Source organism: Dendrobates tinctorius, unplaced genomic scaffold (genome assembly GCF_039654945.1).
Source record: "Dendrobates tinctorius isolate UK_male_01 unplaced genomic scaffold, ASM3965494v1 ptg000175l, whole genome shotgun sequence".
Taxonomy (NCBI): domain Eukaryota; kingdom Metazoa; phylum Chordata; class Amphibia; order Anura; family Dendrobatidae; genus Dendrobates; species Dendrobates tinctorius.
In genome coordinates, this window is record NW_027361842.1 from 8069572 (window position 1) to 8088677 (window position 19106).

At 42.5% G+C, this 19106-nt stretch overlaps 1 protein-coding gene across 4 annotated transcripts in view; it reads left to right on the forward strand.

Moving 5' to 3' along the window:
* FUT8 (fucosyltransferase 8) overlaps positions 1–19106 on the forward strand; it is a 316159-nt gene that overhangs the window by 99926 nt on the left and 197127 nt on the right. For 2 of the 4 annotated variants that reach the window (XM_073551364.1, XM_073551367.1), the window contains exons 2-3: positions 11958–12046; positions 13132–13491. In XM_073551364.1, the coding sequence (XP_073407465.1) occupies positions 13220–13491 (272 nt within the window). In that variant the 5' untranslated portion in view covers positions 11958–12046; positions 13132–13219. Of the gene's footprint in view, positions 1–3173; positions 3222–11522; positions 11669–11957; positions 12047–13131; positions 13492–19106 lie in introns of all 4 variants that reach the window. The other 2 variants (XM_073551365.1, XM_073551366.1) reach the window with 2 other exon arrangements.

Here is a 19106-nt window from a genome sequence, read left to right on the forward strand (position 1 = left end):
TAATAAATTATTTTTGCATCTCTTTATTCTGAGAGCTATAACTTTTTTATTTTTCCGGTGATGGAGCTATATGGCGGCTTGTTTTTTGCGGGACAAGATGATGTTTTCAGCGGTACCACGTTTATTTATATCCATGTTTTTGATTGCATGTTATTCCACTTTTTGTTCGATGATATGATGATAAAGCATTGTTTTTTTGCCTTGTTTTTTAGGTCAGGTCGTTACAGATTCGGCGATACTACATATGTGTACTTATTGTTTTTAGATTTATTTAATTCAAATATTTATTGATTGAATAAATATTGATTTTTTTTTTTTAATTATTTTTTTAAAATATTTTTACAATTTAAAAAAAAATGTTTTAAATTTAATTCTTACTTTTAGGCTGTGTTCACACACAGCGTTTTTTTTTAGCGGTTTTTACCGCGGTTTTCACTATAAAACCACTATAAAACCGCTAAAAATAAGCTTCCCAGTCATTTCTATGCATTTTGCACTTTTTGTGCACATCGATGCGTTTTTTACCGCGAAAAAACTGCATCGCGGTAAAAACCGCAGCATGCTAATTAATTTTGCGGATTTTTCCGTGGTTTTGGCTTCTTCCATGCGGTTTGAAACCGCTGCGGCAAAAAAACTCATAAAAAACGCATCAAAACCGTGCAAAAACCGCCGCCGAAAAATAGGTGCGGTTTCTGGGAAGGGATTCAGGTTTTTGAGCAGAAATTTTCTGCAACGTGTGCACTTAGCCTTACACTTTGTTCAACTATGGGACACTCATTTTGTGCAGGCTGACTGCTTCTATATTATGCAGATCTGCATGCTATAGAATCGGTCAGATCTGCAGTTTCTATTACACTGACCTGAGAGACTTCCTGGTCATCACTGCGTATGACAGGAAGTCTTTTAGGTCTGGAGACCCGGATGTAGTCATGGCAACATCAGGTCTCCATGGCAGCGATCGGGACTCCACGTCATGCCTCGGAGTCTCCGATCCAAAGGCAGCACCGGAACGCTGAGATCATGTTTGATCGCAGTGTTCCGGGGGTTAAAATGCTGCGAGCGGTCCATGACCGCTCCTGGCACTTAGCGTCGGGTGTCAGCTGTGAGAATCAGGTGACACCCGGCAGCGATCAGCCTCGCTTCCCCCGTGAACGCGGCTGATCACCCATGACGTGATATCCCGTCCATGGGCAGTAAGTCCCACGGCACATGGACGGGATCGTATGTCCAATGTCAGAGAGGGGTTAAACCTCCTCAGTCTTATAAATGTCTCTCCATTACTAAGCCATGGGCTTGATGTCACCGGACAATACAAAGGTGACATTAACCCAAAAATCTCAAAAAATGATAAGCAGGTTTTAGAACAAATAGCTAAAAAAACTAGTAACTTTAAAATATATCTTTATAATTACATTGCAATAAAAATACACAGCAAAGAAACTAGCTGTAGTATGCCTTACCAGGCCAAACAGACCGGTCAGTTATAATAATGGTATATTGAAGGGACCACACAAAAGCCCTATTTAACCCTATTAATCGTTAAGACGCCCCTACCTAACTGCGGAGGATGGCACCCTATCTTGGATGCAAATTGGCGCTCCCACTCAAAGGTGGCTACCCCTAGAATCACCCTGTTACTCCCTATCCGTTAGAGTACCAAACCTACTTATCCAAGATAGCCAGAAGCAATGTCTTATCATTCCAACAGTAGTAGATCAATATAGAAATCTGTATATAACCAAGTGCAGTGTGAAGGGGGTACAAATGATATGTAGGTTTTTTGTCTTGTAGGGGCTAGGGTTTTTTAAAGGTGCTTAGGGGTAAGGCCAGTTTCACACTAGCATTCGGGAGGGCTGCGGAGTTCCTCTGTTAATCCCCGCCCACTGCTGCACCTCTTCTATTCAGCTCCACATATGTCGGCATGCGTCTTGCGTACCTATCTTTAACATTGGGCACGCAAGTCATGCGAATGTATGTGGACGCCTGTGCATGTGTCGTTTTGATGCTGCGCCGAATGCAACATGTTGCATTTTGTTACGGTCGGCGCTGCATCAAAGCGATGCATGCGCAGGCGTCCACATACATCCGCATGGCCTGCGTACCCAATGTTAAAGATAGGTACGCAGGACGCATGCCGACGTAGGCGTAGCTGAATGGAAGAGTTGCGGTAGTGGGCGGGGCTTAACCGAGGAACTACGCAGCCCTGCCGAACGCTAGTGTGAAACTAGCCTAAGAGTGACAAAACTCCAATAGAGAACCCCGTCCAAAAGCAGTTATGGTATATGGAGTAAATCACCTAAATACCATTCAAACGACCAACAGGCAAATCACTGCCGACAAGAAATTTAGTAAACAGTAAGGTAGACAAATCACTCTAGGGACTGACAGTGGGCTTTAATCTAGCATAACTAGCCCTTAGGTGTCCATAATCAATTGTCCCTGCCTTGCTGCGGAAGTCGGCACCCTAGCTTGTACGCAAAGTGGAGCCCTCGCTTAACGGTTACTCATCCTCGCTTTTCCTATATATACTCTCCTTTTGACTATCTTTTTGATCAAAAAGACATCAAAGACACAGTGTTTATAATGATAATTCTGGTACAAAGTGCTAAAGTGCATATAACAACAAATAGTCATTTAAATTGTGTGGTATTGCACTATGCCCCATAGACCCAAACACCTGAGATTGCGGTATTTAGCCTCAATGTTTATTACCACATGGCACCTGCCATTTTGCCATATACCTCAAAGGCTATAGAGAGTATTCACAAAATCAATTAAACACCACCTATTGCACTATGCCCATGACAAACACCATGTCAAAAATAGTGATTGATTCAAAAAGGGATTAGGGTTAAATAGGGATTTTGTGTGGTCCCTTCAGTATATTATTATAATAGACCGTTCTGTTTGGCCTGGTAAACCATATTATAGATAGTTTGTTTGCTGTGTATTTTTATTGAAATGAAATTAAGACATCAACCCAACAAATATGAATCCCATGTTTCGTGTCCGTGTCTGAACAGTAGGTGTTCGGTACTGACCCCAAACTTTACTGTTTGGGTTCGCCCATTTCTATTCAAATACTTAATTCCTGCAATAAAATATAAATTAATTGTGTAAAAATTATGCATTGTGATTTTCTGAATTTTATTTTTATTTTCTGTTTGTCACAGGTGAAGTGTAACTACTATAATAATTACAGACCCCTCCATTCTTTGTAGGTGAGAAAATCTGCAGTGCATCAGTTATTTTCCCCACTGTATACAGTGGGTACGGAAAGTATTCTGACCCCTTTACATTTTTCACTTTGTTTCATTGCAGCCATTTGGTAAATTCTAAAACATTCCTTTTTTTTCTCATTAATGTACACTCTGCACCCCATCTTTACTGAAAAAACTTAGAAATATAGAAATTTCTGCAAATTAAAGAAAAACTGAAATATCACATGGTCATAAGTATTCAGACTCTTTGCTCAGACATTCATATGTAAGGGTCTGAATACTTATGATCTTGTGTTATTTCAGGTTTTCTTTTTTTAATAAATTTGCAAAAATTTCTACATTTCTGTTTTGTTTTCAGTCAAGATGGGGTGCAGAGTGTACATTAATGAGAAAAAATGAACTTTTTTGAATTTACCAAATGGCTGCAATGAAGGGGACTGAATACTTTCCGTACCCACTGCATATGCATTTGCTTTAGGACTGATATGTTTTGTGGAGAAATACACTTATTGTTGGATGTTTATCCATATCCGAGGTCTGTCGTCACATGTTTTGATTGTTACGGTACCCTAGGGCTTTCCAGGGATAGTCGCCGTTGAACGGGGCACCTATTTTGCATGGTCTCATTAGGGCGCCAACCTCTGCGACCAGGCAGGGCATCCTGTAGGGTTTATGTTTGCAGGGAAAGTACGTCACATCATTACATTATATCCTTTCTCTCTTGTTTCCTCTAACCCCCTTGGTATTGTATATTCTATAGGGTACTGGTGTGTCTGATCTATGCATCGGGTTTTTTTGTGGTGTACCTTTAATTGATATTAATAGTTTATATAATCTTTATAGAGGGGTGTTTCTTTCATGTTTTTTTTGTGTATACCCTTTATTTTTCAATCCTCTTTTGTTAGTTTATTCAAACAGCGTACTGCCATAGCAGAGGCAGGTTTTCAATTCAGTACAAGCACGCTACTGGACAATTTATGCTGAGAAGTGATGGAAAGTAAGTTCCAGTACCTATAGTGTTGGCAGAGTCCTGATGAAGAGGGAATGCCCAGGAGTGGATGGCAGGGTACAGAGCATGAGAAATGGAGCCGTACCCAGACATATTAGACTGGCATGTGCCCAAAAAGGCAGTTTTAGTGGGGCAGCAAGACCATGTGTGAAAGGACCGGTACACTTTATGGAATATAAAAGGAAATTGTGATCTGTGGTATTCTTCTAGCAAGAGCAAAAGCAAGATCAACGCTGTTGTACTAGAATCTCTCTCCCCGTCGTGTATAGCCATAAGATGCATTCAGCCGAGCGAAATTTCTCCCGCCCGTGTTTGTTTCTTGAAGTGTGTTGTAAAATCCGAGGCTATGTGGTTGTTCTGCCCCGGCTCGCACGATCAGTACATGACGTTCTAGCGCAGTTGTTAGGCTGGAGCATCTGAATGAGACTGTGATCCTTCTGCTTTGGATGTCGTATCACAGCGTTCCCAAAAAAAGCATCTGAACACTTCAAAAGCTTTGTGCTCACCAGAACCCCAGAGAGAAAACAAGCAAGCAGCCGGGCTATGCAATGAGCTAGCAAGGAGGAATGGTGCCTACGAGGGTTATTCTCCGTCATTGCAGTCAGTGGCCTTTCATACATTATTATGCCCTGATGCCGGCCACAGCCATCTTTCCATTCATTCTGCCTCCACCGCCGTCTGTGCCGCTGTGTCAGTGATTGCACGACTCATGTGCTGCAGGTGTGTTTGGGTAAAAACTTGAAATTTTTCCCAGGGTCTTGCCTGCATTTTTCTTTTCTTTTTGTCTTGTTAATATTTGACTTTTTTTCATTTCTTTGTGCCAAACTCTTCAAAATGGCACACAAAGTTTCTGGACTTTTATATCGACATTTTTTATGCCTAAAATGTCGCAAAATTTGACCAAATATTTAAAAATTCACAATTGATATCGTTGGATAGCGCTTCTGAAATGAAGCTCTTTTGCGATTTACTGATTTTACAATTTTCAGCCATTCTTGAAACGTTCCCACTTTTTCTCTTGTTTACAGCTCGTTCCCTTAGAGACCGACCACTGCTGCTGTCTAGTTTGTAAGCACCACGTTGAAACTGGCCAAGGTGGGACGGTAACAATGATCCCAGTCAGCTTTACAATACTACTTAAAAACTCAGTAGAAAAGAGCTTGTAAGCACTGCACTTGTTCTGCTATCTAGCAGCGGTGGTCGGTCTCCAAAGCAACAAGGTGTAAATAAAGGAAAAGAGTTAATATCTCAAGAATGAATGAAAATTTTAATGAACAGTAAAATAAAAAATAGCTTGTTAATCCAAGCTCTATCTTTTAATACCCATTTATGAAGACGTCAAAAACCCTTTAAGCTGTATGTTGAACAGTTGGGGACAGTATTGGTACAGGAAGCACTTCACTAAAGCAGTGAATTAGTCCTGGTCTGTAAGATGCCATCAGATGCTATACACAACAGTATCTGCGTCCCAATTGAAACGCTCTTCTAGCAGGTTCCGGATCCGTTTGAGACATTGGCTTTAAATAGCATCTGACTTGCAGTTTCAGAGAAGGCCAGTACACACTGTGCGGCTCTGTAGCATTCCAGCTCCGTGCGCTGTGTACTGCTGGCAGAAGTTCAGTGGGATTGCTTGTTATCGGACCCCAACAGATCTGGTAGTGATGACTGTTGCTGAGGATAGTGCATCAGTATTGTGTTCCTAGAAAACTTTTTCTAGAAAGATTCCCATTTCTGAATCCCTAAGGGCAAAAGAGCTTGCGTTTTGTAAGAAGATTGGCAGGTAGCCTGCACGTAGATGGGTGAATAACTGGCGGTTTGCTTCATTTTTTTTTTTGCCTTTTAATTGCTCTCTGATGTTGGTAATGGACTACATCCCCGACTTTCTGACATTTATTAGAAACCTTCTGCCTTGAATTATCAAGCCGCTAATTAGATGTGGCCTTATAAGTATGCAAGAAACTTAGTACCAATCCACTAATAAAATCAAATCACTATTTTTATTCATGATAATATCACACAGATTTAACAGACAAAGTCAGACAAAAATATTATGGCAGAATAATGACAAGAGACGTAGGTGCAACGTATGTACAGCACCAAGAGTGTGACAACAGGGTTCAGATACAATCTTAATTTGTATATACCATGCAAGTGCAAAGTTCAAAGTAAATACAGGAGGCCCCAGAGATTAAATCAGCAGATACCAACTGTCGCTTACTGACAAGTCACCAGGTCATAACCCCATAAACATCTTACCCATAATTGCCACTGATGCCATATGCTGGGGCCTCCTGAACTTTGCACTTGCATGGTATATACAAATTAAGATTGTATCTGAACCCTGTTGTCACACTCTTGGTGCTGTACATACGTTGCACCTACGTCTCTTGTCATTATTCTGCCATAATATTTTTGTCTGACTTTGTCTGTTAAATCTGTGTGATGTTATCATGAATAAAAATAGTGATTTGATTTTATTAGTGAATTGGTACTCCCTCTCTTGCATGTTTACAAGTTTGGTGGGAGTTATCCATGGCTAATGCTAATTGGTGGTGTGGATGTCACCTATGATCTGCTATGATGTTCTCTGTTACTGGGATTTTGTATTATTAGATGTGGGCTTAATAGGCCGCTGAAAGCTCTGCTGTGATTTGTTTGTCAGGTACATGCCTGGGTACCGTCTCTTTACCTAACACCATAGTAAGGGATTGACATTGCTGTGTGTTAGCTGGATGATTATTGCTACAGTGAAGGCCTGCAAGTTTCTCTTTTGGGGGAAATTTAGAACAAATTAAAAAAAAAAAAAAAAATTTATAGCAAACTTGTCAGTTGTTTTGGCCGATACGAGTTACGGCCACCGCCTTTCAGGGCTTATCTATAGCATTCTATAATGCTGTATATCTGCCCCCAATCCGACCTGCAAGAGAAGAAAAATAAGTTTTATTATACTCACCTGTGGTGCAGTCCAGTGCGGTCCGGTCCGATGGGTGTCGCAGGTCCGGGTCCGGCGCCTCCCATCTTCTTTTGATGCCACCCTCCTGTTTGCTTCCTCACTCCCGGCATTGTGCTCCTGCGCATGCGTACTTATCTGCCCTGTTGAGGGCAGAGCAAATTCCTCCAGAGCGCAGGCGCTCGGCCTCTCTGACCTTTCCCGGCGCCTGCGCACTGCAGTACTTTGGTCGGCCCTCCACAGGGCAGATAAGTACGCCTGCGCAGGAGCACAATGCCGGGAGTGAGGAAGCAAGCAGGAGGGTGGCATTGCAAGAAGATGGAGGCGCCGGACCTGCGACACCCATCGGACCGTCATGCAGGTGAGTATAATAAGTTATTTTTCTAATCTTGCAGGTTGGACCAGGGGCTTATCTACAGCATTATAGAATGCTGTAGATAAGCCCTGAAAGGCAGTGGCCATATCTTATATTGGTCAAAACAGCTGATAGGTTCCCTTTAAAAAAAAAAAAAATTGTGAAAACAATTTCTAATGATGGACTTTGTACACCATTAAAATAATCCTTGTCAACTGTCCTGAAAAATCTATGAGATTCTTTGAAAAAGAGTAGAACTCCTGGACTCTCAGAAGAGTCAGTAAACCTGCACCTGCATAAATGTTCATGAAATCAGAATTTCTGGAAAGTTTTTTTCTTGTTTCAATGAGGCAGGACATAGACGTTAAGGGCATGGAGAATAAGTGTGATAGGGGTATGTTCCATGAAGGAAGGTGAGACCCATGTGTCTCAAGACGTATAGGTGCCAACTTCCAAAAGTTGGCGAATGTTTGGGAAATGTGAAGAGTAGTTTGCAAAATTTTCACCAGAGGCCATTTGTGCACTTTAGTCTCTTTAGCCTCTTTATTCTGTAGTCTCATTTGTCTTCTCCTGTGGGTTTTTTTTTTTTTTTTTTTTATTCTTCATGCTGCATTCATTCATGGTCTGCCACTCTGGAGTCTTCCAGACTCCAGAGCTTTCTGTTAGAGCTGATTGCATCAAGCTTTGTCAGCCATTTTTCTTCTGCCCATAGGTTTGCCTTTGCTAACAGTAATCGAGTTTGGTCTGGTAACAGCTGATCAGTGGGTTGCCAGGTGTCAGACTCCCACAAATCTGATAGTGATGACATTTCCTGATTAAGAGCTCAAAATTATAATCAATTTCACCCTCCCCAGATCTGGTAATGCCTTTTTGATGTTACTCTTCCTTACATTTCTGCTATATGTTAAATTAAAGGGGTTGTCGCATGAACAAGATATTTCTCCCACCTACAAGATATACAGTATGAGTAAATATAAATATATGATCACTGAGGGTCCCACTGCTGGGACCACCATCGGTCATGAACACCGGGTATCTAAAATCCCATGTGTGAATGCAGCGGAAGTGAGCACATGTAAATACCACTAATGATGAGAATTAAGTGCCCATGTGTCCCCTGCATGAATGGCGCAGCGGTAGTGAGCATGTGTGACCACCACTGGTGATGAGAAATGAGTGGCCTAGTGTCCCCTGCGTGAATAGAGAAGTATTGAGCATATATGACCACCACTAGTGATGAGAACTGAGTGCCCATGTGTCCCCTGTGGGAATGGAGAAGCGGTAGTGAGCATGTATGACCACCACTAGTGATGAGAACTGAGTGCCCATGTGTCCCCTGTGTGAATGGAGCAGCGGAATTGAGCATGTGTGACCACCATTGGTGATGAGAACTGAGTGGCCAAGTCTCCCCTGTGTGAATGGAGAAGTAATGAGCATGTGTGACCACCACTGGTGATGAGAACTGAGTGCCCATGTGTCCCCTGTGTAATTGGCGCAGCGGTAGTGAGCATGTGTGACCACCATTGGTGATGAGAACTGAGTGCCCATGTGTCCCCTCTGTAATTGGCGCATCGGTAGTGAGCATGTGCGACCACTGCTGATGATGAGAACTGAGTGCCCATGTGTCCCCTGTGTGATTGGCGCATCGGTAGTGAGCATGTGCGACCACCACTGGTGATGAGAACTGAGTGCCCATGTGTCCCCTGTGTAATTGGCGCAGCGGTAGTGAGCATGTGCGACCACCACTGATGATGAGAACTGAGTGCCCATGTGTCCCCTGTGTGATTGGCGCAGCGGTATTGAGCATGTGTGACCACCACTGATGATGAGAACTGAGTGCCCATGTGTCTCCTGTGTGATTGGTGCAGCGGTAGTGAGCATGTGCGACCACTGCTGCAGTTACTGTATATGTGGGTAGTAATTGTGCATGCTCACTACTGCTCCATTCACACAAGGGACTTTGTGACCTTTATTTTCTAGACCCATAAGCCGTCTCCGCAGCCAGATCCCCAGTAGTCTCAGGTTGATCACCAATCCTCTGAATAAATGTTGTTGATAGGACAACCCCTTTAATTATTTTCTGCTGTTTCTGGGAATAAATATAATATAGCGTTCCATTCCTCAGGTCTTCATGCTGTGATGCAGTTTAGTATCTAGTGAACTTATTCATTTCTTGTTCCATTAGGATGTTGAGTGGAGGCCGGCTCTGTGCTCCGGAACAATCTGCCATCCTGAGATGAGTTAGTAAATTCAGGTCCTCCATTAATTATATGTAATGGTGTTTATTTTTTGTTTCCAGCCTCATGTATATTTTATAAGCTTACGTATCGTGTCCTATGAAGGTTTACGGCTTCTCTGCGCTCAGAATTTGTGTTCCATTTCCAGTAATTAATCAGCCACCGTTGGATTGCGTTGCCCGGCCCCCGTGAGCACTTAGCCGGCTTTATCACGAGGCCTCTTTTTATAGGAGGACGCCAGGTTTTATAATTGATATTTCCGCTTCATGCTTTTTAATGGCCTTTGCTATTATATGGTGAAATATTTCAGAATCCAGGTTTTTAGCGCTTTTTATTCTCATTCTATTCATATAGTGTAATTAAATTTGCAATACAAAATGCTGCTATTAATTAAGCAGCTTATTGTTTTTTTTTTGTAGGGTTTGCTAATAATGCCACTCTACCTTCATTAAATGGATGCAATTGATTAAAATCCTCAACCACATTTGTGCAGTTATTCTGCAGCGCCCCCACAGGAGGGAGGGACACTAATATCAGTGGTCTTTTTCAATAAATTGTCCTCCAAGTCAGCAATTTGCTTTAAACAGTAAAAACTCTGTCATCCTCACCTACAGGTTCCCGACTGCTACTGCCTGTGATTAGCTGCAGTGGTCATGTGAATTGAGCAGTATTGGAATAGATTTTTTATGATGACACGCTGCCAATAGTCAGCTGACTGCTGCAGCCCATCATAGGCCAGTGTAACGGGGACATCACCGTGTCCGATCTCTGCTCTAATCATGGAGCGGCCTGTGCTGGATCCAGGTGGGATCCTCTAGACATAAACTGTGTATTTTTGCTTAGTTCTTATGTTTAGGTTCTTGTGACCCTACACTTTGGGAGCGCTGCTGTTTCTTACTGCATGTTTCTGTCTATATTCTCCTTCCTCTTGAGCGTTAATCTGTTTATTTCATCCCTTTACTCCCATGTGAGCTCCACAAGGGGAAAAACAACCTGCTCTCTTCTTTGCGACCTCGGGGGAATCGCGCTTTTAGCAATTGTTTCTGTGTCCACAGCTGGCTGGAAAATTTGCTTGTTCTCAAACCCCGTGGTAAAGCCCGGGAGATGGAGATTAATGTCAAAGATTTGGAGAAAGTAAATAAAAGTGTTAAAGTGCGTGTATAAACGACAGGTTACATATTCCGCAAGTCTCCACTTTGTATTATTTCAAGCTCAAGATTTGTTTAGTTAATATATTAGGGTATGTGCACACTTTGCGGTTTCTGCTGCGTTTCCGCAGCGTTTTTGGCTCTGCAGAAACGCAGCAGATTTTGCTGCGTTGTACAGTACCTTTATTTCCTATGGAAATAAAAAAAAGCTGTGCACATGCTGCATTTTTTTCCGCGCGGTTTTGCTGCGGTTTTCAAAACGCAGCATGTCAATTGTTTGGTGCAGAAACGCTGCAGTTTTACACCTCATCCATTATGAGGTGTAAACCCGCAAGGCAAAAACGCAGAAAAAACGCAGATAAACCGCAGAAAAACCGCAGCACTTTGTCCTGCGGATTTCCTGCAGTTTTCTCTACAAAATCCGCAGAGACAAAAAACTATGTGTGCACATACCCTTAGGCATTTTTTTTAAAGTTCTATATCCAAATATTTAGTGAATATTTTTGGACTTTTTTTTTCAAAGCTTAAGGTCTATAATTTTTAGGCCCTGATTCATGATTTGCCTTTTTAAGTCACTTTCCTTTTTTGTCTTGTGTTATTAGTTGCTGTTTTTGGCATCAAATTCATCACAATGGCGCCTGCGATTCATGAATTTGTCTCAAAGTAAAAAAGAAGTTTCCTTCCGGTTCTGAACTGTCTCGGTGACACCCCCAGTTGCACCAAAATTTTGGCATAACAAATTACACCAGTGAGTGTATTGAAGTTGCTTTGAATTTTATAACTTTTTAAAAAATAATGTTGAACATTATTATTTCAAAGCTCAAAATTTAGATTTTTAGTGAATATTTCAAGACTTTTTTTTTATCAAAGTGCAAGATTTTTTTCTGGGGTGGGGGGGGGCGGCAGGGAATGCAAAGTTTAGTCGACCTGTAATAGATTTACTTTTGCTGTAAATCCAAGAAGTTAATGTTCAGTGGCCGCACTGGGACCTGAAGCCTGATCATATAATTAAGTCCTCTGGTTTCCTTCTCTTACAGACGCGAGAAGGAAGAACAAAGCAGCCAGACATTACATGATCTCCTGATCTCTCTGCGCAGGGGGAGATATCAGACTATGCTCTAGACAAGTAAGTAATAATCAGTCCGCCTAAGGGTTCTGTGCTGGGGTAGGTGGATGTGTGCCTGCTGTTTAAGTCATTTTTTTAAATATCTGTACTAAAGAAAAAAAATTAAATCACCTCCTGTTCTTTTAGAGATGTGCACTGAACATAAGCAGCGTTGAACAGACTCTAACCCTATTTTTTGTATGAAAGCATCTAATGAGCATGTGCATAGGTCATTGTGAAGTGAGGGGAAGCAGGGTGGTGAGCTGTGACCAGGTCTATTGAGATCGTTACTCCTGTCTGAGATGATTGAGGCTGCTGAAAAGTCCTCTATAAGGAACAGAAAATTTGGGCACAACTATGCATTTGTGTTTTTATTTTTCATCTTGTGTTTGATGTTTTTCGCCTGCTCTTCATTTGCTCTTTATTCTTTTAATGTCTGTAGTCTTTTTTTAATGTTTATTTTATATGTCGCCTGTCTTTTTTTTTTTTTTTTTTAAATATATTCGTCATTGTGTGATTTTATGTGTGTTTGAAATTCTTGCAACATTTTTGGGGAACACGAGGTTAAAAACCAAAAAGAATATTTCTTTTTGTGCAAAAGCCATGAACCATGTGTGCCAATTTTAAAAATTTGGTGCAAAAAAAATGTAAATGAATACTACAAGCCAAAAATGAGTGATCGAATAAAAACCCTAAAAAATAAGGCGGGCTCTCTGAGTCTAAAATAGCCCCTGTGTTTAGTGTGAAAATTGCAAGGTTTCAGATTCCCCTCCCTTCGCAAAGGCATTTGCACACGCTCATTAGATGCAGCAATACAACGTCTGTTCAGTGCTGCTAATGTTTATGGAAAATTTCATTTTTTTGTAATACAGATTGTGATATGGAAAAAAATGATATTGGCAGAAATGTAAAAGAAAAAAAAAATTAACACTATGACCGGCCTTAAAATGACAAGTTGAAATATAAAATAATGTTTTAGATGAGATGCATAGAGCGTGACAAGGAAAAGAAATGTCAAGTAAAAAGAAAATAAAAGTAGTAAAAAAAAAAAAACCAAACTCCTCCCAATACATTTTTTGAACCTGTTTCTTAATGATTATCCATAGGACTCCCAGGTGTGATCGATGCTTGTAGATTGTCCAGAGGAGAGGACGCTGACCATGACTTACTTGTTGGGTGACTGGTGATCTTTGGATGACGAGAAAGACGTTGGGAGTACAATGTTTCTTTCATGAGACGGCACACTGTGGGCAGAAGCTGAAGATGCGGCCATGGACGGGATCCTGGCGGTGGATCATGCTCATACTCTTTGCCTGGGGGACATTACTATTTTACATTGGTGGACATCTAGTGAGAGATAATGATAATCCCGACCACTCCAGTAGAGAACTGTCTAAGATCTTGGCAAAACTTGAACGATTAAAGCAGCAGAATGAAGACTTGAGGAGGATGGCGGAATCCCTCCGGTAAGAGATGCTTGGCTCCTACTTCATAGTCTTAAATGGTCTGAATTACGGGACAATTTTATAGTCTCAGAAGCCCATGCGCCTTGCCAAGTGTTGGTATTATGATATATGTAAGCGATTATGTCAAGAATGACTACATGAGTATGGACCTGACCAGGTCAAGTCTCTAGATTTCGCTCTTATTTTATTCCCACTGCTCCCTTGAGTATTTTGCTTCTTTTTTTCTCTAAATCCACCGTATCACTCCAGAGATATGGGCCTTTTCATTCAGTGCTTATTTTTATGTTCTTCACTGAGGGGGTGTTGTTAAAAAAGGAATGCAAAGCAGTCTTAAGTCACGCCTCCGAGGATCTTGTGAGCTATCCCTCCTTGCAAAGACTATATAAAGTGGCACTAAATAAAAATAAATATCTGGAGCTATATGATGGATTTAAAAAAACAAACAAAGTAGAATACTCGGGAGCAGCCTAAATAAAATAGCAAAAACTGGACCCTTTTGACCTAGATACAGGGGCTCTTTATATCACGGGTTTAGGAATAGTTAGCAGTAGGCATGGTAAATGCAGAGATGTGACAGGTTAGTGCTTTCATGGTAATAGTAACCCACAGGTTTGTGCACATTGTGGTTGACGGTTTCCATAAGCAAGCAGCAGATTTGAGAATGTTGCTCTGATCACTGCCTGTATCTTGGGATTAGTACATAACTGCAAATATCGCTGTATTATATAGGGTTTAATACCAGCTTGTTCCCCTTTAAAAAAGTCAGACGTATCCCGCATGAAATAAAAGCAGCGAATCTGTAAAGATTCCACGCCATTGATTTTAACGTGTAGATGCCCAAAGCAAAATTCCAGAGTTGTGTGCAATATGTCCGCTGAGATAAAATGGGTCATTGCTTGGATACGGCGCTGCTTGTGGTCTACAGATAACAGGCACTCTGTTTAGTCATCTGTACATTGAGGCGTTTCATTTCACGTTGTTACTGAGGTTGGTACCTTGCTGCCTGTTAAATGTCACGGCATAGCGCAATGGAGGGGTGTCTGCTTATTGCATGGTGTGTGTAAGTGCCATCACTCAGGCTGGAGGGGGTCCGTCAGCTCAAATTCTCATTGATATTAAGACTTCTAGTGCTGTTTTCAGTAATAGCTTCTTAGTCGCATATCAGTGGTCACCCAACTTCCTCTTTTTTTTTTTTTTTTAAAGGGACTGTCTGTGACTCTGTCTTTTCATAGGCTATATCATGAAAATCAGATCTGGGTGGACCCAACAACCCCCACCGATCAGCTGGAGGTACACATTATATGAGCTGGAACAGCACTGCTCCGTAAAGGGTGTAGTGGCCACCCAGCTCCCATAGAGGGGAAGTTTTTTTTTTTTTTGGTGTGTTGGTCTTGGAAAGTGCAGACAAATAACGGCAAGATAAAGATAAAAAACACCATCCTTTTTGCCTCTTGTCAGGTAAATGAGAATGTTAAAATGCAATTCTAGGATGTATTAACAGAAGCATACAGTCTAGATCACGTGAAGTAATTATTTCCCTCTACTCCTCTTTGGTCAGACCTCATCTGGAATATTGTGTCCAATTTTGGGCACCACATTTTAAAAAAGACATCAACAAACTGGAGCAAGTTCAGAAAAGAGCGACCAGAATGGTGACCGGTCTGCAAACCCTGTCTTATGAGGAAAGGTTGCAGGATTTGGGAATGTTTAGTTTGCAAAAGAGAAGACTGAGAGGAGACTTAATAGCTGTCTACAAATATCTAAAGGGCTGTCACATTGTAGAAGGATCAACTTTATTCTCATTTGCACAAGGAAAGACTAGAAGCAATGGGATGAAGCTGAATGGGAGGAGACACAGATTAGATATTAGAAAAAACTTTTTGACAGAGTGATCAATGAGTGGAACAGGCTGCCACGAGAAGTGGTGAGTTCTCCTTCAATGGAAGTCTTCAAACAGAGGCTGGACAGACATCTAACTGGGATGATTTAGCGAATCCTGCTTTGAGCAGGGGGTTGGACCAGATGGCCAAGGAGGTCCCTTCCAACTCTACGATTCTATGATTCTATGATTCTATGATTCTATTCCAGAGCATTTTCCTGGCATATATGTTCTATGCTATGTGCGCTTAGCCTAAGATTGGGAGGGGAGTCCAAATACTGCCCCCCCCTCACCGAATACCCTGAAGCGGAGACATGCAACCCTGTTATCCCAAAGCCTACGATCGCAACCAGGATTTGTTGATCGAGCGCAGGTTGAGCATGTGCCGTGCCAGGCGATTCAGTGTCCTATAGTTTTTGGATATAGTAAAAGATTACAGAAGGGCACAGTGCCCTGTAAAAAAAGGATGTATTTAACATGTACTTTTCTTCTCTTCATGTGAGGAAAGATGTGCTCCCAGTAGATATTCTAATCTAATGCTGGTGGTGATCAGGACAGAGCGGATAAGATAGCGACTAGTCGCCTTATTTCTCAGTACCCCTGATATTTCCACTATTAGATCAGACCAGGTAAACAGCAGTGTGAGCAGCCTCTTCATACCTCAGCACTACTGTTGTATCCAGTATTAGATCAGATAAGACAGAGTGGACAGCAGTGTGAGCAGCTTTTTGTTACCTCAGTAGCCTGGTATCTCCAGTATTAAATCAGATAGACATGGTGGACAGCAGTGTGAGCAGCCTCTTCTAACCTCAGCACCCCTGGTATCTCCAGTATTAAATCAGATTGACATGGTGGATATCTTGATCCAGCATGGATCTGACAGTTTAAATGGATAAGTGAACTTGTTTCCCTTTGGCTAGGTGCCAAAGTGATGTGATTGCCCCCGGTGGCCATTAGAAATATTACACGTGGTGTCGTTCATTCTAAGTTGCCCCGGTGGTGGTGAGTGGTAGTGCACTTTAGTTTCTTTGGTTTAGTGCACGTAATTATAAATCAGGTGTGAGGCTCTATAAATGAGAGCCAGGTGTGTTCAATCACTGTTGGTGATATTGTGAGTTCGTCATTTGGGAAGGAAGCCTGGTGGAGGAAGGAGCTGAACATGAGTCCTGCGCAGTCCAGCCAGAGGAGACGAGTGGCAGCTATGTGGTCTGCAAGAAGGGCTGGCATGGCGTGGTGGAGTCACAGTTTATGGTGTCGGCAGGAAGTGCTTGCATGGCTTGGTGGAGTGACGACTATGGAGAGAGTTGCGCTCAGCATGCGGGACTTGGTTGCTGAGAGCTGGACACAAGCATGCTTGACTTTTTGGGCAGGAGCTGAACTCATCTTTGGGACTCTGTTACTGGACTGCTGCAACTGGTGGTGGACTCTGCTCCAAGGCTGCACTATGGTGAAGGATCCAGTTATGGTGATGGATCCGGGTGGACGAGAAGATGCACACAGGTGGTGGGCTCTGTTGCTGGGAGCGTACGCAACAGAGCAAAGCTAAGTGGTGTTTCCCCTGTATTGTCATTTTCCCTCATGTGTGTTTAGTGCAGTGGTGGGATTAGTTTCCGCACCGACCAATTCTCTAGTGAGGGTTTAGGTTCAGGGCGAGCTAGGGTTTTTAGGTTCCTGTGCGTCGCCCGGTGCGGAACCGGCATAGGGAACGTTAGGAGTGCAGGGACACTGGCTCAGGGGAGTACAGGAGGTCTCCACTTCCCTATTCCCTATTGCAGGGCCCACCATTGTTGATGTTACCCAGGTTCCCCCTTTATTATTTAAATTCGCCTTACTGGAGGCGGGGTTTCCAGACTACTGTATGTATACGTGTAATACCGAAATTCGCCAGTTGGAGGCGGCGTATCCAGCTACACGTTTTATTATTTAAATTCGCCCAACTGGAGGCACTGTATCCAGGGTCACGGGTGTCTTATGGGTTCGCCTTGCGGTACTCGCTGCGTCCAGACACACGTGACCGTGGACAGCTGTGTGAGCAGCCTCTTCATACCTCAGCACCCCTGGTATCTCCAGTATTAAATGAGATAGACAGGGTGGACAGCAGTGTGAGCAGCCTCTTCATACCTCAGCACCCCTGGTATCTCCAGTATTAAATCAGATGGGGTGGACAGCAGTGTGAGCAGCCTCTTCATACCTCAGCACTACTGTTGTATCCAGTATTAGATCAGATAAGACAGAGTGGACAGCAGTGTGGGAAGCCTCTTGTTACCTTAGCACCCCTGGTATCTCCAGTATTAGATTGGATAGACATGGGGAGCAGCAGTGTGGGCAGCCTCTTCTTACCTCAGCACAATGATATCTTCAGTATTAGATCTAATAGACAAGGTGGACAGCAGTGTGAGCAGCCTCTCCTTACCTCAGTACCCCTGGTTTCTCCAGTATTAGATCAGATAGATAGGGTGGACAGCAGTGTGAGCAGCCTCTTCTTACCTGAGCACCCCAGGTATCTAGATACAAAACAAAAAAGACTAAGACAAAAACAACCAGCACACAGGCAAAAGATGCTTACCTACCCAGGCCACAGAATAAATGCACTATCAGGGTGCAGCAGACCAGATTAAATGGCACAGGTGCAAAAATACCTGATGAGACAGCCATCCTAAAATCAGGCAATGGCCGCTTGGTATAATAATGCACAAAAATATAATTTGTATATTGCAGTGTTCACACAGAAGATGCAGAGCATCTGGCTGAACCTATTAATGACGCTCATACACTTAGATCAGGCAGGCCAGCCAGTGCTAACAAAAATGCATACCACGTGAACAGACGCCGCAGTATACAGAGCCCAGGCCACAGAACAAATGCACTATGAGGGTGCGAGCTTACGTGTTGTGGCCATAATATAAACTAATACCTCACATATATTGCTGTGTGTTTTTTGCACTTTATGTCTTTTCAGGGTGCAGTTGGGCCCATATGGCTTGAGATGCTGCTAACATACCACTTTGCCTTTCGGTATTGAACAGGTGCAGTGGCCAGGAAGCAGATGAGATCTATTTTTACAAATACTTTGCAATTTTACCATTTTCAGAAATTGAGACAACCACTGTTAAATTCTTATTTTTCAAGTACAAGTTGTTTTTTTGGTTAATTTCTTGATGGAGCTGTTTTTTGCATACACAGCCGGCTATACACGCAGGGTGCCTTCATATTCTGTCTGCTCGGTATATCTGATCCTCTGATGTCAGGCTTTCTGATCGATCCTGCTGCCAAGTTTCACCTAATCCAGGGACACGAGTGCCATCATTGTATCCACAGAAGGTTCGGATGTGTCTCGTTATCTCGGCCCCTTCTGAATGGCCGATCAATAAGACATTCTTATATTCCAGCACTTGCCTCCTCACACATCAGGCTCTTCTAGGTTTACTTTACTTATTTTTTGTATTTTTGTGAGAGACTATTATGTTACAGGTTGGTGTTTTATTGAGGACAGTTTTTAGAAAAAATCTGATTACCGTAATAGCACAATCTGAGATGAAACATGGGAAATGGTGTTGGTGCTGTCAAGCCTCTTTTCTCCCTTTCTGGTGTCAGCACAATACCTGGCTTGGTGTAAAACAGCTGACGCTCTTAAAGGATTCGTTCGCCTATTAACACTTGTAGCGTCTGGCAGCGGCTTCGCATAGTTCCCCTCCTCCTTTGATGCGGGGATGTCGGCTTACTCACCGCCCTGGCC